The sequence below is a fragment of the Henckelia pumila genome, chromosome 1 (assembly GCF_033568475.1).
Source record: "Henckelia pumila isolate YLH828 chromosome 1, ASM3356847v2, whole genome shotgun sequence".
In the NCBI taxonomy this organism is placed as follows: Eukaryota; Viridiplantae; Streptophyta; class Magnoliopsida; order Lamiales; family Gesneriaceae; genus Henckelia; species Henckelia pumila.
In genome coordinates this window covers 138697416-138719543 of record NC_133120.1, presented here as the reverse complement: position 1 = coordinate 138719543, position 22128 = coordinate 138697416, and the positions used below count along the sequence as shown (strand labels likewise).

Sequence of the window (22128 nt, the reverse complement as noted above, 5' to 3'; positions counted from 1 at the left end):
TTACTTTAAATATGTGTGCCATTAGTAGTAATGATCTTTTATTAGTATGATGTATGTATTAATGGAGCAACAAAAACTCTTGTGATTTTGTTTTTGGTTTTATTGTGTTTAAATTTACTATATTAATATTATTAAGAATACGTTTCACATTTAATATAAAAATAAAAAAATCTATATTAGAAAAAAATAAAAATACTATGCTATTTTTTTAACCCATCAAACACAATATTTTAATATGTTTTCAAAATATCATATTTAATTTGTAATGTTTTAATTTTTTTATAAGAAAATTTGTAAAGTTAACCCTCCATATTATTGTAATATAAGTTGTTGGGATCGGTTCAGAGGGTAGAGGGGGGGGGGGTGAATACACTCTGAAACTTTTCTTCTACTTCTTTAAAATGATCAAGTGAAGTTTAGTTCACTTAATCAGTTTTCTCAACTTCTAAAACGTTTTGAACAACTTAAATAGTGCGGAAATAGTTCAGAGGTTTTAGTGATGCAAAGTTTATAATGCAATGTATGAGCAGGATGTGAGATAAGTGGCAGTAAATGCTAAAGCACGATTTTATGGAAGTTCGAAGGCTTAATCCTTCTACGTCTCCCCTTCTTCCACTTAGGAAGGAATTCACTAGAAGACTTTGGTTATTACAACGTCTTGTAATACACCCACTTCAGACTTAGGACTTATCCAATGCCTAATCCGAAACTCCTAGATTTACACAGATAAGATTCTCAGTTCTTATCAGACTGGTGGAAGCTTTCAGAGCAGCTTCAAGTCTCTTCAACACTGAGTATAGTTGAGTTGAGCTTCTCAGACTGCAGAGCGGTCGAGAGGCTTGAAAACCCTAGGATGATCCTTGACGATCAGATATGTGAACTGTAGGCGAGGGTTTATTTGAGCAGCAGATGAATGATCTTGTAAGTGTGCTCAAGTATATCAGATGAGGACTTCTGATATTAGTCAAGTGATTGAAATTTTTCTGAGTTGCTTGTCTCTCTTCGTTGTCTCGTATCACTTCTTGTTGTTGTTTGAGCAATCTTCCCTTTATATAGGTCAATCATCAACGTCTTTATTTTGAACGTTCTGATGCTGCATTGAATGCACATTTAATGCTCATAAATGCATTGATGATTCTGCATGAGGATCGTACACTGCAGACAACTTCCAGGGTCCAAAACTGGAATAAACGGTCGAATGCTTTATCTGCAGTCATTCTGTGTTTTTGCCATTTTGGTACAACCTGTTGTCTTGATTTGCAGGAGTCAACAAATCTTCTGAAACGCCGGTTCTGCTTTTAATAAAAGATCCTGCAAAGAACATCTTGTCACAGGTACTTGTCTCGAGATATCTAGATAGGCAGTTGGCATTCTACCGGTAGAGATATTTGTCCTCTGCTGGTTTGAATAACCAGTCGATAAGCTTGTGACTTCAACCGGTCGAGAGATAAAGGCGGTTGACAAGCTTCCGGTAGATAGATTTATCCTCTGCTGGTTTTGATAGCCAGTTGATAGGCTTGTGACTTCAGCCGGTCGAGAGCAAAGGCGGTTGACAAGCTTTCGGTAGAAGTTGTAGTAGGTTCCTGAAATACAATGGTTGGCAGCACATTCCTATACAATGAGTTGTTGTTTGTTATCACCAAAATATCGGATTCAACAATTTCCCCCTTTTTGGTGATGACAAAACTTAAGTGCTCCAAGAACAATATGAAAGCATTAAAATGAACTTCATTGAGAGAATGAATTTCATTAAGTACAATAAGCATTTTTATTACACCTACAGAAAAAAATAAGATACGGCTGCGATAAGTAAAGAAGAGATAAGTTGTTCATCTTTTGAACCAACTGGCTCCTCCTGACCTATCGCCTTCTCTTCTTCTTCTGTCGGCTTCTTCTTTTCTTCTGGACTCTTCTTCACGTCTTCTTGCCTCTGCTGCTCTACGTTGCTCTTCTTCCCCCTTTTTGGCATCACCTTGGTTGAGCCGAAGGATGACCTCAGTGAGTTGAGTGCCAAGGCAGGCTTGCATAGTGTCTATTTTTGCATCGATTTGAGCAAGTAGAGTGGCTTGCATAGTGTCCATCCGATCATTCAACTGCTTATGAAGGCGATTTTCGGATCGGATAACTTGTTCGGAGACGGTAGAGAGCGTGTTGATTTGAGTGCGATGATGATTAGTGATCTCTGTGGACAGACGAGCGAGGTCTCGAGACACGGTCTCGAAATGCCGAATCATCGTCTGGCGTGAATTATCGACCGATAAGGATGAGTTTGTTATGTCTTGAGAGAAGGACCTAACCGTTTGCATGAGCTCATGAAGCCGATTTATCAAGGTATGATCTAGAGCTGCGGCCATGGCTTCAATTAAAGAATCATCAGTCTGAATCATTTGCCCTTCTGAGTCATTTCTTGGTGAAACAGGGCTAGACTCACGATGATGTGGTGCGGGTGAACTTGCTGGAGAGCTACCCGATGGACCTTCCAATAATGGTACAGTTGGAGATGTAATAGTTTCGACTGCAGCCAATATGGTTGGTGGAGTACCAGGATCAGCACTTGGTTCATCCATAATGAGATCTTCCATAAACTTTTCAGTAGATGGAGACGGTTGAAGTGCTGGATCAGCATCAGTCACTTGCTGTTCTGGAGATGCAGGTGATACAATAGTGCTTGATATCTCCGTTGGGGGCACTGTTGCTTCACTACTGCAAGGAGCCTCTGTCACAGAGGTGACAGGTATCTCTTGTGCAACCACTTCTAAAACATCTTGTGAATGACCGGGAGAAGTGTGAGCGGTCGTCACGGGAGAGGAGCGAGCAATCACAACTGCTTCCGGTTGAGTAACTGCTTGGACTGCGGTTGAGGAGGGGTCGACCGATGAAGATGCTGCTACACTCGATCTTAGAGCATATGATTGAAAGAGGTCAGCAGTGATGAGATCGGTCAGAATCCCATCTGAAGAAGGAAGAGCATAGACGTCTTCTTCACCCTGATCTTGAGTGAGAAAGGTTTTCATCATCACTTGTGCTTCCAGCACATAAGCTTGCAAACAGGCTGCTGAAGCTGGTGTTTTGACATTGTTGAGAGCTTGGAAGTGCTGAAGTAGTTGAGTGATTTGACGTAGACTATCCTGTAGTCCAGTCAAAATCACAACGTCATCGGCAGCGGTAGGACTCTTGGATTTGAAATTCTTGACACGCTCATTAATTAGCAGTGATAGCAGGCTTCCTCGAAGCTTCAAGTCTATGAGATGTCTTCTTCCCAGAGCCTCCACGATGTCTTCAGTATCAGCAAATAGAAGCATCTTCTGCTCAATGACGTTTAGAGATTTCCATTTAGGAAATATTTGAGCGAGTGTCAAGTGAGTGCGGGAGTGATGCCATCTGTCAAAACGTTGTAGATGACGCTTGACAGTACGGAGTACGTGAGAGATGATCATATTGAGTTCTATCGTAGCTGCTGGTTGAGCCTTGGGTGTGTAGATCATCACACCTTTCCCTTTGTCTTTGGGATCAGCTAGAGTGACCTCAGGAGCTGATGAGGCACCTTCCCGGATTATCACACCTTTTGTAGGACGAGGAGCAGTAGAAGCAACAACGGTAGTAGTCTCGACCGTTGGCAGGGTAGGAGCAAGTCCAGAAAGAGACTTTAGCTTCTTGTGCTGCCTCTTCTTCTCGCCTGCAGGCGTGGATGACACAGCTGCTTTGGAGACCGAAGGGGATGACCTGCTTAAAGCTTGAATCAGTGGAACATTCTCACGTGATTCATCTTCAGAGTCAGATTCGATGATCAGTTGACGCTTGGCAGACTTTTTGGTATGGACTGGTTTGGCCACGACCGAAACCGTTGAAAGCGGTTGAGGGATAGCAATAACCTTTGCGGTTGAGGGCAAGGTGTCGACCGCAGTCTCTTTCTTGTTCAGGAATTTGAGAATCGTAGACTTGTTGAGCCATTTGGTGGGATGCAGAGGCTCAGTCTTGGAAAAGTCCACTCCAAGGACGCCCAAGATGTGGCAGATTTGCAAAGCAAATCCCTCGGATTGCCCTTTGCCCCTGATCATTTCACATAGAATATTGAACAGAATGTCTGACCAGTTTATGTTGATCTTGGAGGCAATACAAGCCATGTATTGAAATTTCTCCAGCGTCACCTTGTCGTAAGATCCAGCCTTGGCCAGAAGATTCTTGGCCACGATATTAGTCAGTAGCCTGAATGGAGCTTTGAGAGATGTCTTCTGGGCCGGCAGTTTGATCGGAGCATCAGTAGTTGAGAACTCCTTCAACCAATAAGAGCAGTTACCATCTGGAAGATCCGTGCATTTTGTCAAACCCCTGGAGGGCAGATCAAATGTGCTGGCGAAGAACTTCTGATTGAAGGAGTAGACCTCTGTCTTGATCAAGCATTTGATAGTCCCATGCTCGATTTGAGCGGTTGCGAAGAACTCCTTCAAAACAGGCAAATCGCAGATGGCGCTGCATTCCAGAAATTTCTTCAATCCAGAGGCTTCAAGCATGGTGAAGACCTCAGTTCTTCCTGCGTTGTTTGCCTTAACAACGGAATCAAAGTTGATGGCGAGGCAAGTCTTCTGGATCGACATGATATCTATAGATAAGAACTCGAGCAAAGAGTAAGCAAAAGCTTGAAAGTAATTCGATGGAGCGTTTAATACAATATGAAAGTTTTTAGCAAAGGTGAAAGATTGATATACGAGTGTAAAGAAGTATATATAGGAACCTATGGGCCATAGGGTGATGTCATGAAAAGTATTTTTGAAATTCAAAAAGTTTTGAAGAGCATAATCACGGCGCCCAATTAATGTCATTTGGTTCAAAGCACCAAGCTGCTAGTACGAAGCCTGTCAGAGACTAGTTAAAGGCGGATGATATGCCAATATTAATGGCAACGTAACAGCTAATCTATTAATGTCATATTGACAATCATTCCCCCTAAACACATGCATACTAACTTAAATCTACTAAGCCAAGAATATTTCGAAAATATGAAAACTTAGCGTCCGGTAGAGGCTTGGTGAATATGTCTGCTGCTTGCTGATCGGTAGAGATGTATTCCAGCCTAATTTCCTTCTTTAAGACATGATCTCGGATAAAGTGATGCCTGACATCAATGTGCTTTGTCCGAGAGTGCATCACTGGATTGTGAGTGATGGCTATGGCACTTGTATTGTCACAGTAGATTGGAGCTTCACTCGACCGAATCCCATAATCATTAAGCTGCTGTTGAATCCAGAGTATTTGAGCACAACAGCTGCCAGCAGCAAGGTATTCTGCTTCGGCGGTCGAGGTAGCAATTGATGTCTGCTTCTTACTTGACCACGAAATTAGTCTATCTCCAAGGAATTGACATGTGCCACTTGTACTTTTGCGATCAATTCTACAACCTGCATAATCTGCATCTGAATAGCCAATAAGATTAAGATTTGAATCTTTGGGATACCAAAGACCCACATTAGTAGTTCCTTTAATATATTTAAGTATTCGTTTGGTAGCAATGAAATGAGATTGCTTAGGTGCGGCTTGAAATCTAGCACATAAACAAACTGAATACATGATATCCGGTCGACTGGCAGTCAAATAGAGCAGTGAACCAATAAGGCCTCGATACATGGTTACCTCAACCGGAATTCCCCCTTCATCTTTATCAAGCTTAATTGATGTACTCATGGGGGTAGATACAGTTGAGCATTGTTCCATTCCAAACTTCTTTACCAATTCCTTGGCATACTTGGACTGATTGATGAATATTCCAGTTTCAAGTTTCTTTACTTGAAGTCCAAGAAAGAAGTTTAGCTCGCCCATCATGCTCATTTCAAACTTCTCCTTCATCAGTTTAGAGAACTTTGAGCACAACTTGGGGTTAGTTGACCCAAATATAATGTCATCAACATAAATTTGTACTAGTAACACATGATCACCTTTTACAAATTTAAACAGGGTCTTATCGACCGTTCCAATTTGGAAATCATGTTCCAGTAAAAATTTTAGCAAAGTGTCATACCAAGCACGCGGTGCTTGTTTTAATCCATAGAGAGCTTTGTCAAGTTTATAGATATATTGAGGATGAGTAGGATTGACAAAACCTGGTGGTTGTTCAACGTACACCTCTTCTTGAAGTAGACCATTGAGGAATGCAGACTTCACATCCATTTGATAAACTTTAAAATTCTTGAAGGCTGCATAAGCAAGAAAGATGCGGATTGCTTCTAGTCTTGCAACTGGCGCGAAAGATTCCTCAAAGTCTATGCCTTCTTCTTGTCTGAATCCTTGAGCAACAAGTCGAGCTTTGTTACGCACAACAGTGCCATGTTCATCGAGCTTGTTACGAAACACCCATCTAGTTCCAATCACATTTTGATTTTTCGGTCGAGGAACTAGATGCCAAACATTGTTGCGGGTGAATTGATTCAACTCTTCTTGCATAGCTTCAATCCAGCTGGCATCTGATAGAGCTTCATCTATTTTCTTGGGCTCTACCTGAGATATGAAAGCGGCATGCAAGAATTCATTAATCATTTGACCACGTGTTTTTCGAGGAGCAGAAGGGTCACCTATGACCAACCCAGGTGGATGATCTTTGTTCCACCTAAAATAATTCCCTAAAGGGTTGTCATCAATTGGTTGATGAACGTCCTCATTTACTGGATCATCATTGGCTGGAGGATTGTTATCAACCGGTGGATCCACTTCTGGCCTTGTTTGATCACACCCGGTAGAGGGAACTGGATCATCCTTCTTTGGAGGATATAGATCACTGTCACTCTCTTCCTGTAGATTTGTGTTTTCCAGTCTGTGACTCAGATCATTTATGCTCCCTTGAGTTTGTTCTGTACATAGAGTAGATTCATCAAAAACAACATGAATGGTTTCCTCGACCGTTAGTGATCTTTGATTGAACACTCGATAAGCTCTGCTAACGGCTGAGTAACCAATAAAAGTTCCTTCGTCTGCTTTGGCATCGAAGGCTGTCAAATGGTTTTTGCCATTGTTGTGGATAAAGCATTTGCACCCAAAAATTTTGAAATAAGAAATGTCAGGTTTTGTGCCATTCCAGATCTCATATGGAGTTTTGTTAAATCGTTTATTAATCATAGATCTGTTTTGAGTATAGCAAGCTGTGTTAACTGCTTCTGCCCAAAGTCTTTGAGAAACATTTGAATCAGCAATCATAGTTCTGGCTGCTTCTTTTAAAGTACGGTTCCTTCTTTCAGCCACCCCATTTTGCTGTGGGGATCTAGCAGCTGACAACTCATGCTTGATTCCCTGATCATCTAGATAAGTCATAAGAGTGGTGTTTAAAAATTCAGTCCCTCTATCACTCCTGATTCTATCTATCACAGTAGATTGTTCATTTTGCAAGCGTTTAAAAAGCTTAATCAGGTGAGGTGCAGTTTGATCTTTTGAAGAGAGAAAGATGACCCAAGTAAATCGAGAAAAGTCATCTATAACAACAAGAGCATATCTCATTCCCCCTATGCTTCTTACTGGTATAGGACCAAATAGGTCCATGTGAAGTAAGTCTAAACATTTGGAAGAAGACATACACCCTTTATTTTTAAAAGTTGCTCTCACCTGCTTTCCTAGTTGACAAGCAGGACAAACTTTGTCTTTTATAAAATCTCCTTCGGGCAGACCAGAAACCAAATCATGCTTCCTCAAGTTAAAAATGGACTTAAAATTTAGATGATTTAACCGCTTATGCCACAACCAATGTTTATCATGATGAGCAGTAAGACAAGTGGGTGAAGAAATATGTGAGCAAGACCAGTTTACCTTGTAGGTGTTTAGGTCTCGTACACCGGTCATAAGAGTCTCACCTTTGTCATTTTTTATGAGGCAAGTGTGTTTGTGAAACTCGACCGAATGATCATTGTCACATAGTTGACTAATACTTATCAAATTATAGCATAGTTTGTCAACAAGTAACACATCTTTAATAATGATGTTACCATGGATGATCTTACCCTTACCCACGGTTTTACCTTTGGAGTTGTCTCCAAAGCTGATCTTTGGTCCTTTGCACAACACCACTTCTGTTAGAAGTTCTGGATTCCCTGTCATGTGTCGTGAGCAACCGCTATCTAAATACCAGGTAGTGTCCTTGATAGAAGTGGTTTTCTCGCCCGTTTGGACTTTTAGTACCTGCAAAGAGTGAAGAACTTTTGGTACCCATATCTAGTAGGGTCCAGGTCGGATTAGCCCTTTCGGGACCCACACCTGGAACACCCTTACAGGTTTGCCCGTGTGTGTGTCCAGAAATCTGTGCGGTCGATAGGCAGTAAATGTGTGTGCTTGTGAGGTTGCTGTGTGCTGCTTGCCTTTTTTATTTTCATCAGTTAGCATGTACCTCTTTTGAACTGGCCTGCAATTAAAGTACTGGTAAGGCTTCTCCTTTGACCATATTTTCTTAGAGTAGTTAGACTCATTCCATGGCCTTTTGAAATTAGATTGGTTTCCCTTTCTTCTTTCATTAGGTTTTGGTTTGATCCAAGTTCCTCTTTGATTAGAGGTCTGGGGATCCACATATCCCAGCCCTCTATGCTTAGAGCTTCGTTCGTTCGATACTTTCTGATTTTTGTCAAAGCTGCACTTATCGTGTTCATATATCGTGCTGGACCTGACAAATCTTATTTTGTTAAGATTGCCTTTGTCCAGGCTTGACTGAATACAGGATTCCATAGACTGTTCATTTGTTCCAAACCCTAGACCGGTTTTATCATGTACCGGTCTTTGGATTTCTTGAATCTTGTCAATGGTTACCGAAGATTTATTCCAAGCCTTAATGGTTTCAAGTAGTTTTTTATTTTCAATCAAGGTAGCTTGGAATACTCTTTTCAAGGTGTCGTTCTCAGTAGCCAGCAGACTTAGCTTGACCTTAAGACCATCAAGCTCTTTTTGCTGCATGCAGCTTGATTTGCTTGACTTATCTTTTAGGTTAGCTCTTCCTGCCTTTACTTCCTCGAACTCCTTGGATAATTCTTTGTATTCATTAGCCATTTCGTGTAAAGCAGTAACTAAATCACTGTGAGTAAATTCAGGTGAGCCAAAGTCAAATACCTCCTCAGCTTCTTCTTCGATGTCGGCCATAAGGCATTCCACTTTTTCATCATCGCTGTCATCTGAAGAGCTTCCGGTATTGGAGTTGTCAGAGTCAGACTCAGCCCACTTGCTTTTGCTTTCATCTGCTACTAGAACCCTTTGGTCTTTTCCTTTTCTAAACGTCCTTTTATCCTCCTTACCCCTTCTTCTTTCGGAGAATTGCTTCTGATCATTGTTCTTAGGCTTGGTGCAGTCTGCAATGAAATGGCCTGGCTTTCCACAGTTAAAACAAGTAGGACCATCGTTTGTATGGTCCGATTTATGATAATTTTTAAATTTAGAATTGTTTTTACGCATAAATTTACCAAATTTCTTGACAAAGAGTGTCATGGCTTCATTGCTGATTTGCTCAGCTGATCTCTTTGGAGGTTCCTCGACCGGTGGACGTATCACGGTTGAGGTTAAGGCCTTGGTTGGTTGAGATGTGGATGGTTCATCTTCTGTTCTCATGTTGAGCTCGAACTCGTAGGCTTTGAGATCAGCAAAGAGATCATGCAGTTCAACCTTGCTCAAGTCTTTTGACTCTCTCATGGCCACTGTCTTGATCTCCCATTCTTTGGGCAGAGCTCTCATAACCTTCACAGCAATTTCACGGTTAGTATAAGTTTTACCTAAAGCAGTAAGATCACAGATGATACTACTGAACCGTTCATCAAATTCAGCCATGGTTTCCCCTGGCTTCATTTTGGCGTTGTCATATTTTTGAATGGCCAGAGTGAGCTTGTTTTCCTTTGTCTGGTCATTCCCTTCACACAGCTGAGTGAGCTTCTCCCAAATCTCCTTTGCTGTGGAACATGACTTGATTTTGCTGAACATATTCTTGTCCAGTGTTTTGTATAGGATGTCCCGGGCCACATTGTCAAGATTGGCCTTCTTTTTGTCCTCAGTGGTCCACTCAGCTCTTGGTTTCTCAATCATTTGTCCTGCACCATCGGCTAGAGCTGGGTTGACCTTCATAATTTTGATAGGACCGTCTGTTATGACATATAGCATGTCATCATCCTGTGCTGCAAGATGTGCCTGCATGCGAATTTTCCAATCATCATACTTTTCTTTAGAAAACATAGGAATTCTGTTGAAAGAAGTCATGATTTGAAAACTTCAGATCAGCAGTTGAGAAAGGAACCCGCTTTGATACCACTTGTTGGGATCGGTTCAGAGGGTAGAGGGGGGGGTGAATACACTCTGAAACTTTTCTTCTACTTCTTTAAAATGATCAAGTGAAGTTTAGTTCACTTAATCAGTTTTCTCAACTTCTAAAACGTTTTGAACAACTTAAATAGTGCGGAAATAGTTCAGAGGTTTTAGTGATGCAAAGTTTATAATGCAATGTATGAGCAGGATGTGAGATAAGTGGCAGTAAATGCTAAAGCACGATTTTATGGAAGTTCGAAGGCTTAATCCTTCTACGTCTCCCCTTCTTCCACTTAGGAAGGAATTCACTAGAAGACTTTGGTTATTACAACGTCTTGTAATACACCCACTTCAGACTTAGGACTTATCCAATGCCTAATCCGAAACTCCTAGATTTACACAGATAAGATTCTCAGTTCTTATCAGACTGGTGGAAGCTTTCAGAGCAGCTTCAAGTCTCTTCAACACTGAGTATAGTTGAGTTGAGCTTCTCAGACTGCAGAGCGGTCGAGAGGCTTGAAAACCCTAGGATGATCCTTGACGATCAGATATGTGAACTGTAGGCGAGGGTTTATTTGAGCAGCAGATGAATGATCTTGTAAGTGTGCTCAAGTATATCAGATGAGGACTTCTGATATTAGTCAAGTGATTGAAATTTTTCTGAGTTGCTTGTCTCTCTTCGTTGTCTCGTATCACTTCTTGTTGTTGTTTGAGCAATCTTCCCTTTATATAGGTCAATCATCAACGTCTTTATTTTGAACGTTCTGATGCTGCATTGAATGCACATTTAATGCTCATAAATGCATTGATGATTCTGCATGAGGATCGTACACTGCAGACAACTTCCAGGGTCCAAAACTGGAATAAACGGTCGAATGCTTTATCTGCAGTCATTCTGTGTTTTTGCCATTTTGGTACAACCTGTTGTCTTGATTTGCAGGAGTCAACAAATCTTCTGAAACGCCGGTTCTGCTTTTAATAAAAGATCCTGCAAAGAACATCTTGTCACAGGTACTTGTCTCGAGATATCTAGATAGGCAGTTGGCATTCTACCGGTAGAGATATTTGTCCTCTGCTGGTTTGAATAACCAGTCGATAAGCTTGTGACTTCAACCGGTCGAGAGATAAAGGCGGTTGACAAGCTTCCGGTAGATAGATTTATCCTCTGCTGGTTTTGATAGCCAGTTGATAGGCTTGTGACTTCAGCCGGTCGAGAGCAAAGGCGGTTGACAAGCTTTCGGTAGAAGTTGTAGTAGGTTCCTGAAATACAATGGTTGGCAGCACATTCCTATACAATGAGTTGTTGTTTGTTATCACCAAAATATCGGATTCAACATAAGTGTAATCAATGAATAAACTATATGGATAGAGAATATCATTATATATATATATATATATATATATATATATATATATATATATATATATATTATAATAAATAATATGTTTCACATTTAATATAATAATAAAATCACACTATATTAGAAAGAAAATAAAAATACTTTGCTATTTTTTCAACCCATCAAACACAATATTTTAATTTATTTTCAAAACATCATATTGAATTTGTAAACTTAAATTTATATACTATTGTAATATAAGTGCAATCAATTAATAAACTATTTTGATACAGTCTCTTTATTATTATTGAAATTTCTAACCCTATTTCTCACTATCACAATAAAAATAACTAATATTTTTTTAGAAATATTTACACTTATAAAAAATTTGTGTCAAACATATATATGAAAAATTAAAATATTTGAAAATATAAAAATATTGTGGCCAAATATTTTTTGTGAAATTTTATATTATATACATATATTATAATAAAGACTAAGTTTCACATTTAATATAATAATAAAAACACACTATATTAGAAAGAAAATAAAAATATTATGCTATTTGTTCAACCAATCAAACACAATATTTTAATTTATTTTAAAACATCATATTGAATTTGTAAAGTTAAATCACTATACAATTATAATATAAGTACAATCAATTAGTGAACTATTTTAATATAGTCTCTTTATTATTATTGAAATTATTAACCATATTTCTCACTATCATAATAAAAATTACTACTATTGTTTTTAGCAATATTTACACTTATAAAAAATTTGTGTCAAACATATATATGAAAAAGTAAAATATTTGACAATATAAAAATATTGTGGTCAAATATTGTTTGTAAAATTTTATATTATATATTATACATGTCAATCAATAATTAATTTTGAGATGATGAATATAAATAAAAAATTAAATACACCTCCATTACTCATGATACAATAAATTTCTTCTTAAAGTTTGACTAAAATTCTAATCCTTTTTTTTCCCTTGTATTTTTACCTCGTTTTTCCATAATTGAACATATATATTTTTTTATCCACATACAATTTAAGGACAAAGTTATAAATTCACAATGAAAAAACTTTGCCCATCATTCATACTTTTATAGTAGAAATAGATTTTCCATAATTGCACATACATGTTTTTTTATCCACATACAATTTGAGGACAAATTTATAAATTCACAATGAAAAAACTTTGTTCATCATTCATACTTTTATAGTAAAAATAAATTAATTCTCTTTCCTATTCAACTAAATCCTGAGTTCGTAAATAAATTGATTTATGTCATGATAAACAACAAAAGTGTTAGAATCGGTTGTGTGTGTTTAGGAAAGGTGAATACACACTTTTAAAATATTTACTAGTAGAATTTTCGTAATATACTTCAGATACTATCTGAAGTAATAAGAAGATAATTACCGAAGTAGATGCACTTGAAGTAAAATGATACTTTTTTACTTCATATTAGAACCGAAATAATAGGCAGATAATTACCAAAGTCTTTATTCTTTCTCAGAAACCCAAATTGGTTGGAAATTAGACCACTTTCGAAGTAAAAACACGTGTATTACTCCATCAATTTTGTAAATTAACGAATTAATTGATTATATATTACGTAAATTAACGAATTAATTGATTATATATTACTTCACACATTATTAAATTATCGAAGTGAAATAGATAGATGACTTCACAATTTTTGAATTGGGTGAAGTAAAGGTGTCATTTTACTTCCTCTGTTTTTCAAATACTTTACTAAATCATTTTCAATATTTCTCTACCATGCCACCATATGTACTCAACAAGTATATGTAGATCAAGGATTTGTAAAATATCATTGTGATCCAAAAAAAAGTAAACTTATGATGTGTCCCTTCATAAAATATTTTTAAAACGATTTAAGCTTGTAGAGGGTATTCACATAAAAAAATGATGATGATCTCAGAATGATATTACTTCACTATTTTTTCCACAAACGTAAAAGTGGTTACTTATGCAAGTAGAGAAAATAAATTTTGAACACAACTCATTTTTTGATTACTGGATTCGACATTTGAAATTATAAAATCTCAAGTAAAGGAGATACAATTACAAGTAAAAAAATCCTTACACTCCTTATCTTCGTAATATGAACATAAGAGAATTTTATAAATCAATAAAAAATCATTTTATAGAGTATGAAACAATTCATAAATTTTCGAACATATGCAATGCACAAAAAATAGGACATAATAATAAATATCAATTCTATCAAAATATAAGGTATTGTTCAAAACACACACACGCACACACATATATATATATATAGAGTAATTTTCAGCTGCCCAACTATGTTTCTCCACTTCGTCCGCGACCACTAATTAAAACCCGGTACCGGGTTTTAGTTGTCGCAGACGAAGTGGGGAAACATGGTTGGGCAGCTGAAAATTTTTATATATATATATATTTTAAGTAAACAAGCTTCACAAATAATAGACAATATCAACTCAAAGTTCCAAGAAACACAAAATCAAAATATATTTTTAAACTCAAATATTCATTAAACATTTAAAATTCCCTTTCTTAGTCACTAAACATAACCAAAATCATAAGAGAATTTTTAAGCATTCTAACACCAAAGAAATGCTAGCACAAATAGAGTATCATATTGGCATCCAAATCAAGTACTTTCGTAATATTATAAAATTTTTAGAACAATTGTTCCGAGTTTTTTTTTTATAATTTGTGATTCAAATTTGAATTTTTTTTTTTGTCCCTTATTTTGATGGGTGCGACATCCTTGAGTTTTTCACAAAACACTAAATCTTCTTCATGCCATGTTTTCGGCCACGAAAACATGGTTTTACTTTAACCAATAAACTGATTATCTTGGTCCATGAGCAGGTTGCAAATTTTTATACCGCTACAGTCCTTTATGAGTCTAGTTTGAAATGAAAAAGACGGTTTGTCATTTGGACATCGAGCAAGGTGTTATGCCACTTTTAAAAATATTACTATAAGTTGCCAAAAATTATCAACTATGCATATATATGTTAGAAAAATCTCAAATCTGAAATTCGAAGATAAATCAGTTTCAAGTGTTCTTTAAGAAATTACCCTATCTGATACGACTTGTTGAGATCGGTTGTGTGTGTATAAGAGAAGTGAAGACATACTTTTAAAATATTTCAAACTACAATAGCTCGTTTTCTAAATTTTTAAAAATGAAAAATGAACCAAGAAATTATATTGAGTTTGGTTGTAAAACCAAATGGAAGACACTCAACATAAACCTCTAAAAATCGCTAATGTATTTTGGGAACCGTTTAAAAAGATTGCAAGTTGAAATAATAAAAATATTTGGGTTGGAATATTTTATCAAACACTTTGTATGCAATAATTTTGTATTTTAAAGAATACATAATTCAACAAACCATCAAAAACATAAAAAACAAGTAAGTACGATAAAGTAAAGACACACAATTTGTTTATGTATATTTTAATGTCAAATCTTTCTACGTACATATCCTCTTCTTTGTTGTCGGAAGTTCTTCACTAGATGAATTTGCTTTGACTACACTTTGTAACAGCCCACTCCCACTCTAAACTATTGTGGAGACAACAAATCTCACAACCAAATACAAAGATTACACAGTTTTTAACATATTGTGCAAAGACTGACAATCAACTATTCTATGAAATACATCTATGTTTTGTGTGAGAGAGATATCTTCAATGATGTATTATTCAATACTTAAACGAGAAAGAGTTTTTTACAAACTCATTTTGGTGTGGATGATTTACCTCTCAAAACCCAATTTTTGTATTTTTTTTTCTCACACCTCAATTTACTGGGTTTGCTCTCATTATAGATTATTTTTCATGTATAATGTGTCCATGATTTTGATCTCAATAAAAAAATCTTTTGTTTGATCTTCAAGATGTTGTATTAATAGCCTCCAAGAGGGATAATGACGTTAGATACAAGAATATGATTTTTGTAAAAAAATTATATACTGTTTCTGTCAACAAAATGGCCATATTTGCTCTTTTGGATAGTTTCTGACCAATTAAGAAGGAAAACCAGTTGTGATGGCACTCTAGCTGAGGAGGAAACTAGTTGAGAAGAGCTTCACCATTCGAGTATCGCTTCACTGGTCGAGTAGAGTTTCACCAGTCGAATAGAGCTTTATCGGTCGAGTACTTATATCTCTTGATTCATTGATTTTTCGGCAAAGTGATGAACATGAAAGTTGTAGCCTTTTGTATTGGTTGTACGACACAATAAAAATCACTTAATTTGGATTAAATATGAGAAAGTTATGCTTGAAATATCATACTTGTTAAAAAACATTCAAGAACAAAATGGTCGCATGAGCCTCACTTGTCTGGTGCTTATATCTGTTGATTCATCAATTTCAAGACAAAGTGATCAACATGAAATTTTTAGGTATTTGTCTTAGATTATCATGAAATCAAGAATCATGACTCTATTTTGAATTTTTTTTGAGAGATATGCTCAAAATACTATATTGTATACAATCTTAAGTTCTGTCAAGAACATGTGCAAAACTAGCAACTTCCACATGATTTATTAGCTTTTTAGCCTCCGATGCAGACTTTTATTTGTGAACATGATTCGTAGATCCTGTTCTTAGCATTGAAAAACATACTGAATCATTCCATTTGGATACGGAGATGAAATATATGATCATTAAATTGGAGCTAGGATGTCAATTCGTTTGCTGCTACTTGTTAGTCCAGATCTATCTTGAGACGATGTTTTGAGCATGCTAAAATACGAATTTTGCACACGATCTGACATATAACTTGTAGCATTTTACGTTGGCTGTTCAATAGTTTTTGCAACTGGTTATTGGATCCCTAAGCTATGAGTTATCATCAAAATACTTCAGCCTGCTAGAAATTCAGGTTAAGTTAATTCGAGTCACCATTTCAAAAATTTCAAAATGTACTCTATCAACCGCATACTTGATCAAATATGTAAAAATGCAATAACAAATATTATCATCATAAAAATAAGGATTACTTGCATTTTCGAACGCAACACAAAGTTTATTTATCAAGGAAGTTTTTAACATGATCATCAGTATGAGAGACAAGATTACCCAATGAGTATTATTGTCCATTACAAATAAATAATAATATATTAAAAAAACATTAAAGATTAATAAAAAGGAAGTATAGGTATTTAATGTTTATTCCACAAACTTAAAAAACACGTAAAACGATGAATAGGAGATTAAAATAAATTTGATCCGTCGCTAATTAACAACCAAATATATTCAGTTTGATATATGAGCATCTCAGCTTTTAACATCGTCCCACGTACGTTTAGGACTGTATGTTCATATGATATATATACTTGGCTTTTGAATATCTTCCAATTCATAGTACTATTTGTTTTTTGAAAATAAAAACTCAATAATAAAGATAAAAACTAAAAGAATGTTATGACTGAAAAATAATAATCGAGTCCTATAACTATCCATCCAAATATAGTAGACCAACGTGTTTAGACGGGATGAATAAATACTTTAAAAAATATTAAACCTTTTCACTTAAGAAATTATTGAACTGAATTACCAGCTCAATAATTTTTCTTCTTTGACACGATGCAAGTACTGAAAATCAACGTGGGAATACTTTCAACAACAACTGACCTAGTCACATGAATTAAATGCTTAATAGAAAAGGAGGACACAAGGAATTTGTTCATGAAAATTCGAGGGCTAAACTTCAACGTCTCTCTTTATTTTGTTTTCAGAAAAATTCCACTATAAGAATTTTTGATCGAGAAAACACTACCACATAAAATCAACTCAAATATCTCAATCAATTAAGCTCGAATAAATCGCAAGTGCATGATTCATGTAATAATATAGTGTACATGAGTACAAGTCTCGTCCCACAGAGAATGATGTTTGAAAAATTCACCTCCAATATAATTCTTTAGTTAATTAAAACGATAAAGAAAATAAATTAATAAACTAAAAAAAGATGAATTAGAAGCAAAACAATAAATTAAGTTCAGAAAATAAATAAATAATTGTTAGGATCTCGGTTCACCTACCCCTTTTCATATCTAATGATTGAATTTCAATTCTCAAGTCGTGCTTTTGACGGAAATCCTTAATCTATCTGTAGCGACCCTACCCGGATCCACTACCTAATCAGAGTTAATGAAGCGCATGCAATAATAATTAAAAGCGTGAAAAGCAAAATATTCAAAATACAAAAAATTCAATCAGCAGAATACAACCGACGATAGAAATATGTATAAATACTCTTATACAACCATATCGAAAGTCTTAGGGTCATAACCCTACCACTAACTCTCGCTGCCTCCGGCACCGGCCTCACTCCTGGTGCAAGCCTCCTGGACCGTCTAGCCTCAAACCTGCCCCGCCACAAGGTACCCAAAAAATACCAAACACAGGGGCGTGAGCGACAACGCTCAATACAGAATCAATTATATATAAACTAATATGCAGCAAGCAAATGACTTTAAAACACTGGGTAAACAGTCTACTCAGGGCGCCATGAACACATAGTACCATGCTAAGAGAACGAATCCGCGGGGTACTCGTGTATTCGCCTATCCACTATAGCGTCTACTCCACCGTCGTGGTCGCTCCGAGTGATAGCAAAACCAGGGGCTGAGTCTCACCAGACACGAATCCATAAGGAGTAACACATCACCGATGGAAACTGTCATGACTGACATCATACCAGATGCAGTCTACCGTCAAAACATGCATTTGCTAAAGCCGTAAAACATGGTAAAACACATAGCACATACTCATGCAACATATAAGCATATATATCATGACGGCTATCTTGGTCAGTACTTACGTACCTCTAACACTGCTGGTCAAAACCTAGCTCCGCTGTTCTAGACTCCAAGCCTACTAGTCCTGTCTACTGAGCCTAAAATGCAATAACCCATGCATCACTAAATAAGCTCTCAAAGCCTTAACTAAGCTATTTTATACTCCTAATTAATTTTAGGAAGCCAAAGATATACCTGCATCATTCGTCAGCTCTTTGCTGTCGCTTGCCTCAAAACTAGGCCACAGCTCCGCTACGACGCTTGGATCGCTACGCCATTTCCGAAATCCCGATAGGACGCCTACAACTCCCTAGATCTGAGTTAGAAGGCTAAGGAATCGAGAGAGAAAAGGAATTTGGCGCGACTGAAAGTGAAATCTCGGCCCCCAATTTATAGCCACAGTTGGGATCCTCCGAACTCGACTTCGGATCCTCCGAACTGGTTCGGATCCTCTGTTCGTGACTTCGGAGCCTTCGATTCTGTTAGAAGCCTCCAATCCTGTTCGGAGCCTCCGATCTTGACTTTGGATCCTCCAAAGTCCCATCAGTGACATCACCCATGAAGTATTAATTTCGGAGCCTCCGATCCGAGTTCGGATCCTCCGACCCCGTTCGGAGCCTCCTAACCTGGTTCGGATCCTCTGAACCCTCCGAACTCTCAAAACCTTCTCGGTCATTTTCGAGTGTTTTGGACCCATTTTTGGACTCCTTAGATCCTTTTGGAAACCCCTTAATCACATTTTACTAAATCTAAACATGATCACACGATTAATTACTCATTAATTGTTAATTCTGGATACGGGTCACTACATTCTCCCCCACTTAAGAAATTTCTTCCTCATAATTTAAGTCTAGAGGAAAAACATGGAAATTCAACTAAATGTTCTTTATTACAACAGAACATTACAAGGTACATATCTTTCTTACAAAGAAAAATACAACTATCAAAACAACTCTGGATGCTCAGCTTGCATCCGGCTCTCCAGCTCCCAAGTTGCTTCTTCAGTTCCTCTACGCTGCCACTGCACCATCACTAGAGGTATGATCTTAATGCGAAGAACCTTTTCCTTACTGTCAAGAATCCTGAGAGGTCTCTCCATGTAAGACAAATCCTGATCCAATTGCACCTCAGCCACATGCAAGATGTGAGACTCATCCGCCACGTACTGTCTCAGCAAGGACACGTGAAACACATCATGGATACTGGAAAGATACGGTGGCAAAGCTAAACGATAAGCCACGTCTCCAACTTTCTCAAGAATCTCAAACAGACTAATAAATCTCGACGACAACTTGCCCTTGAGTCCAAATCTCATCACCTTCCGAAAAGGTGACACTCGCAGGAACACATGCTCTCCTACCTCAAAGTGTAGCCGTCTGCGATGAGTGTTAGCGTAGCTAGCCTGTCGATCCTGGGCTGTCTTAATCCTCTTACGGATCATCTCCACTGCGTCGATCATCTGCGGAATCATCTGTGGACCTTTGACTTGACGCTCGCCCACTTTGTCCAAAAACAAAGCCATATGACAGCGGCGTCCGTATAAAGCCTCCAATGGTGCCATGTCAATGCTGCGATGGTAACTGTAATTATAAACAAAACTCCACCAACGCCAAATGGTCATGCCACGCTGGTCCAAAATCCATGACTGTCGCTCAAAGCATATCCTCGAGATTACGAATAGTCCTCTCACTCTGCCCGTCGGTCTCTGGGTGGTAAGATGTACTCAAACTCAGAGTAGTACCAAGAGCTCGCTGGAAGCTACCCCAAAAACTAGAGGTAAACCTCGGATCTTTGTCGCTGACAATACTCAATGGAATCCCGTGCAAACGAACAACCTCTTGCACGTACAGACGTGTCATCCTATCAAAAGTAAAGTCCCGATTGTAAGGCAAGAAATGCACGGACTTCGACAATCGATCAGCAATAACCCAGATAGCATCACAATTCCTATAAGACATCGGCAAGTGGGTGAAAAATCCATCGTCACATGCTCCCACTTCCACTCAGGAATCTCTAAATTCTGGAGTAATCCACCGGGTCGTCGAAATTCTGCCTTGACCTGCTGGCACACAAGGCATCGAGACACGAACTGATAAACACTGCACTTCATCCCTTTCGACCAGAACCTCGTACGTAGATCCTTGTACATTTTCATATTGCCTGGATGCACAGAAAATCTACTAAGGTGATCCTGTGACATAATTTCCTCTCGTAGCGTGGAATCATCAGGAATTACCACACGTCCAGAGAGACACAACATACCATTATTATGCATATGAAAACCATAAGTATTTCCATCCTGAGCCAATCGGGCTAACTTCTGTGTCTTCAGATCAACGGCCTGTGACTCACGTATACGAGTATACAAGGCTGGTTCGGCAAGTACGGAAGAAATGCGAACTCCCTGTTGTTCCCTTCTTGTGTCAAAAAGTGAAACCCAAGGAACAACACTCCTCTGCCACTCGCGCAACTGAGCTGGTACGAAGCACACTCACATATACCTTGCGGCTAAGAGCATCCACAACTGGATTAGAAGTGTCTGGATGGTACTTGATCTCGCAATCATAATCCTTCAACAAATCCATCCAACGACGCTGCTTCATGTTCAACTCGGCCTGAGTGAACAAATATTTCAAACTCTTATGGTCAGTGAAAATCTCGAACTTCTCACCGTACAAATAATGACGTCATATCTTAAGAGCAAAGACAATGGCTACAAGCTTTAGATCGTGTACGGGATAGTTCTCCTCGTGAGTCTTCAATTGCCTAGAGGCATAGGCAATCACATGACCTCTTTGCGATAACACACATCCAAAACCCTGGAGAGAATCATCGGTGTGAACTAAAAAACCTCCTGATCCAGACGGTAAAGCCAATACTGGAGCTGTAGTCAGACGGCGCCGTAACTTGTGAAAACTCTCCTCACACTTTGACGTCCAAACAAAAGGCACATCCTTCCTCGTCAGCTGCGTCAAAGGCTTAGCAATCTGAGAAAAAATCTCCACGAATCTTCGGTAGTAGCCCGCCATCCCAAGAAAACTACGAATCTCTGAAACTGTCGTCGGACGCGACCAATTCAAAATGGCTTCCGTCTTACTAGGATCAACTGATACACCATCCCTGAAAATCACATGACCAAGAAAGACAACTCGATCAATCCAGAATTCACACTTACTCAGCTTGTCATACAACTGTCATTCTCTCAACACCTGCAGAACTGTATAAAGATGATAAGCATGCTCGTCCATACTGCGAGAGTACTGTTAGCTATGTTTCATATGCATATTTTTACTGTTAGTTTTGCATGCATTCATATGTTTTTGTGGTTGTTTTAGTTAGTTTTAGCATCTTTAATTCTTTTATTTTCATAATACTCCTCTTGGTCTATTTTGAAGGAAAACTTGGCATTATTTCGATTTTTGTACAGAAGGTTGCTCGCTCGAGTGAGAGGCAATGCCTGCTCGAGCGAGCTCGAGGTTGCAAGTTTGTTCCAGAAGGTTGCTTGCTCGAGCGAGAGGCTACGCCCTCTCGAGCGAGCTAGACGGGGCAAAAAGGATTCCGAGACAAAAGAAGGCTCGCTCGAGCGAGAGGCTATGCCCGCTCGAGCGAGCAAGGTTGGAAAATTTATCTCCCGGACAGAGAACTGCTCGCTCGAGCGAGACCCTATGCTCGCTCGAGCGAAAATCTCGCAC

At 38.1% G+C, this 22128-nt stretch overlaps 1 protein-coding gene across 1 annotated transcript in view; it reads right to left on the bottom strand.

Annotated features, from left to right (window-relative positions):
* Positions 1-21465, bottom strand: part of LOC140874078 (uncharacterized) — a 34809-nt gene extending 13344 nt beyond the window's left edge. Inside the window, exons 1-4 of the mRNA XM_073277352.1 lie at positions 21246-21465; positions 20563-20911; positions 20219-20383; positions 19871-20016 (exon numbers count right to left, since the gene is read on the bottom strand). Coding sequence (XP_073133453.1) covers positions 19871-20016; positions 20219-20383; positions 20563-20911; positions 21246-21465 — 880 coding nt within the window. The remainder of the gene's footprint in view (positions 1-19870; positions 20017-20218; positions 20384-20562; positions 20912-21245) is intronic.
* Positions 21466-22128: the final 663 nt, after the last annotated feature.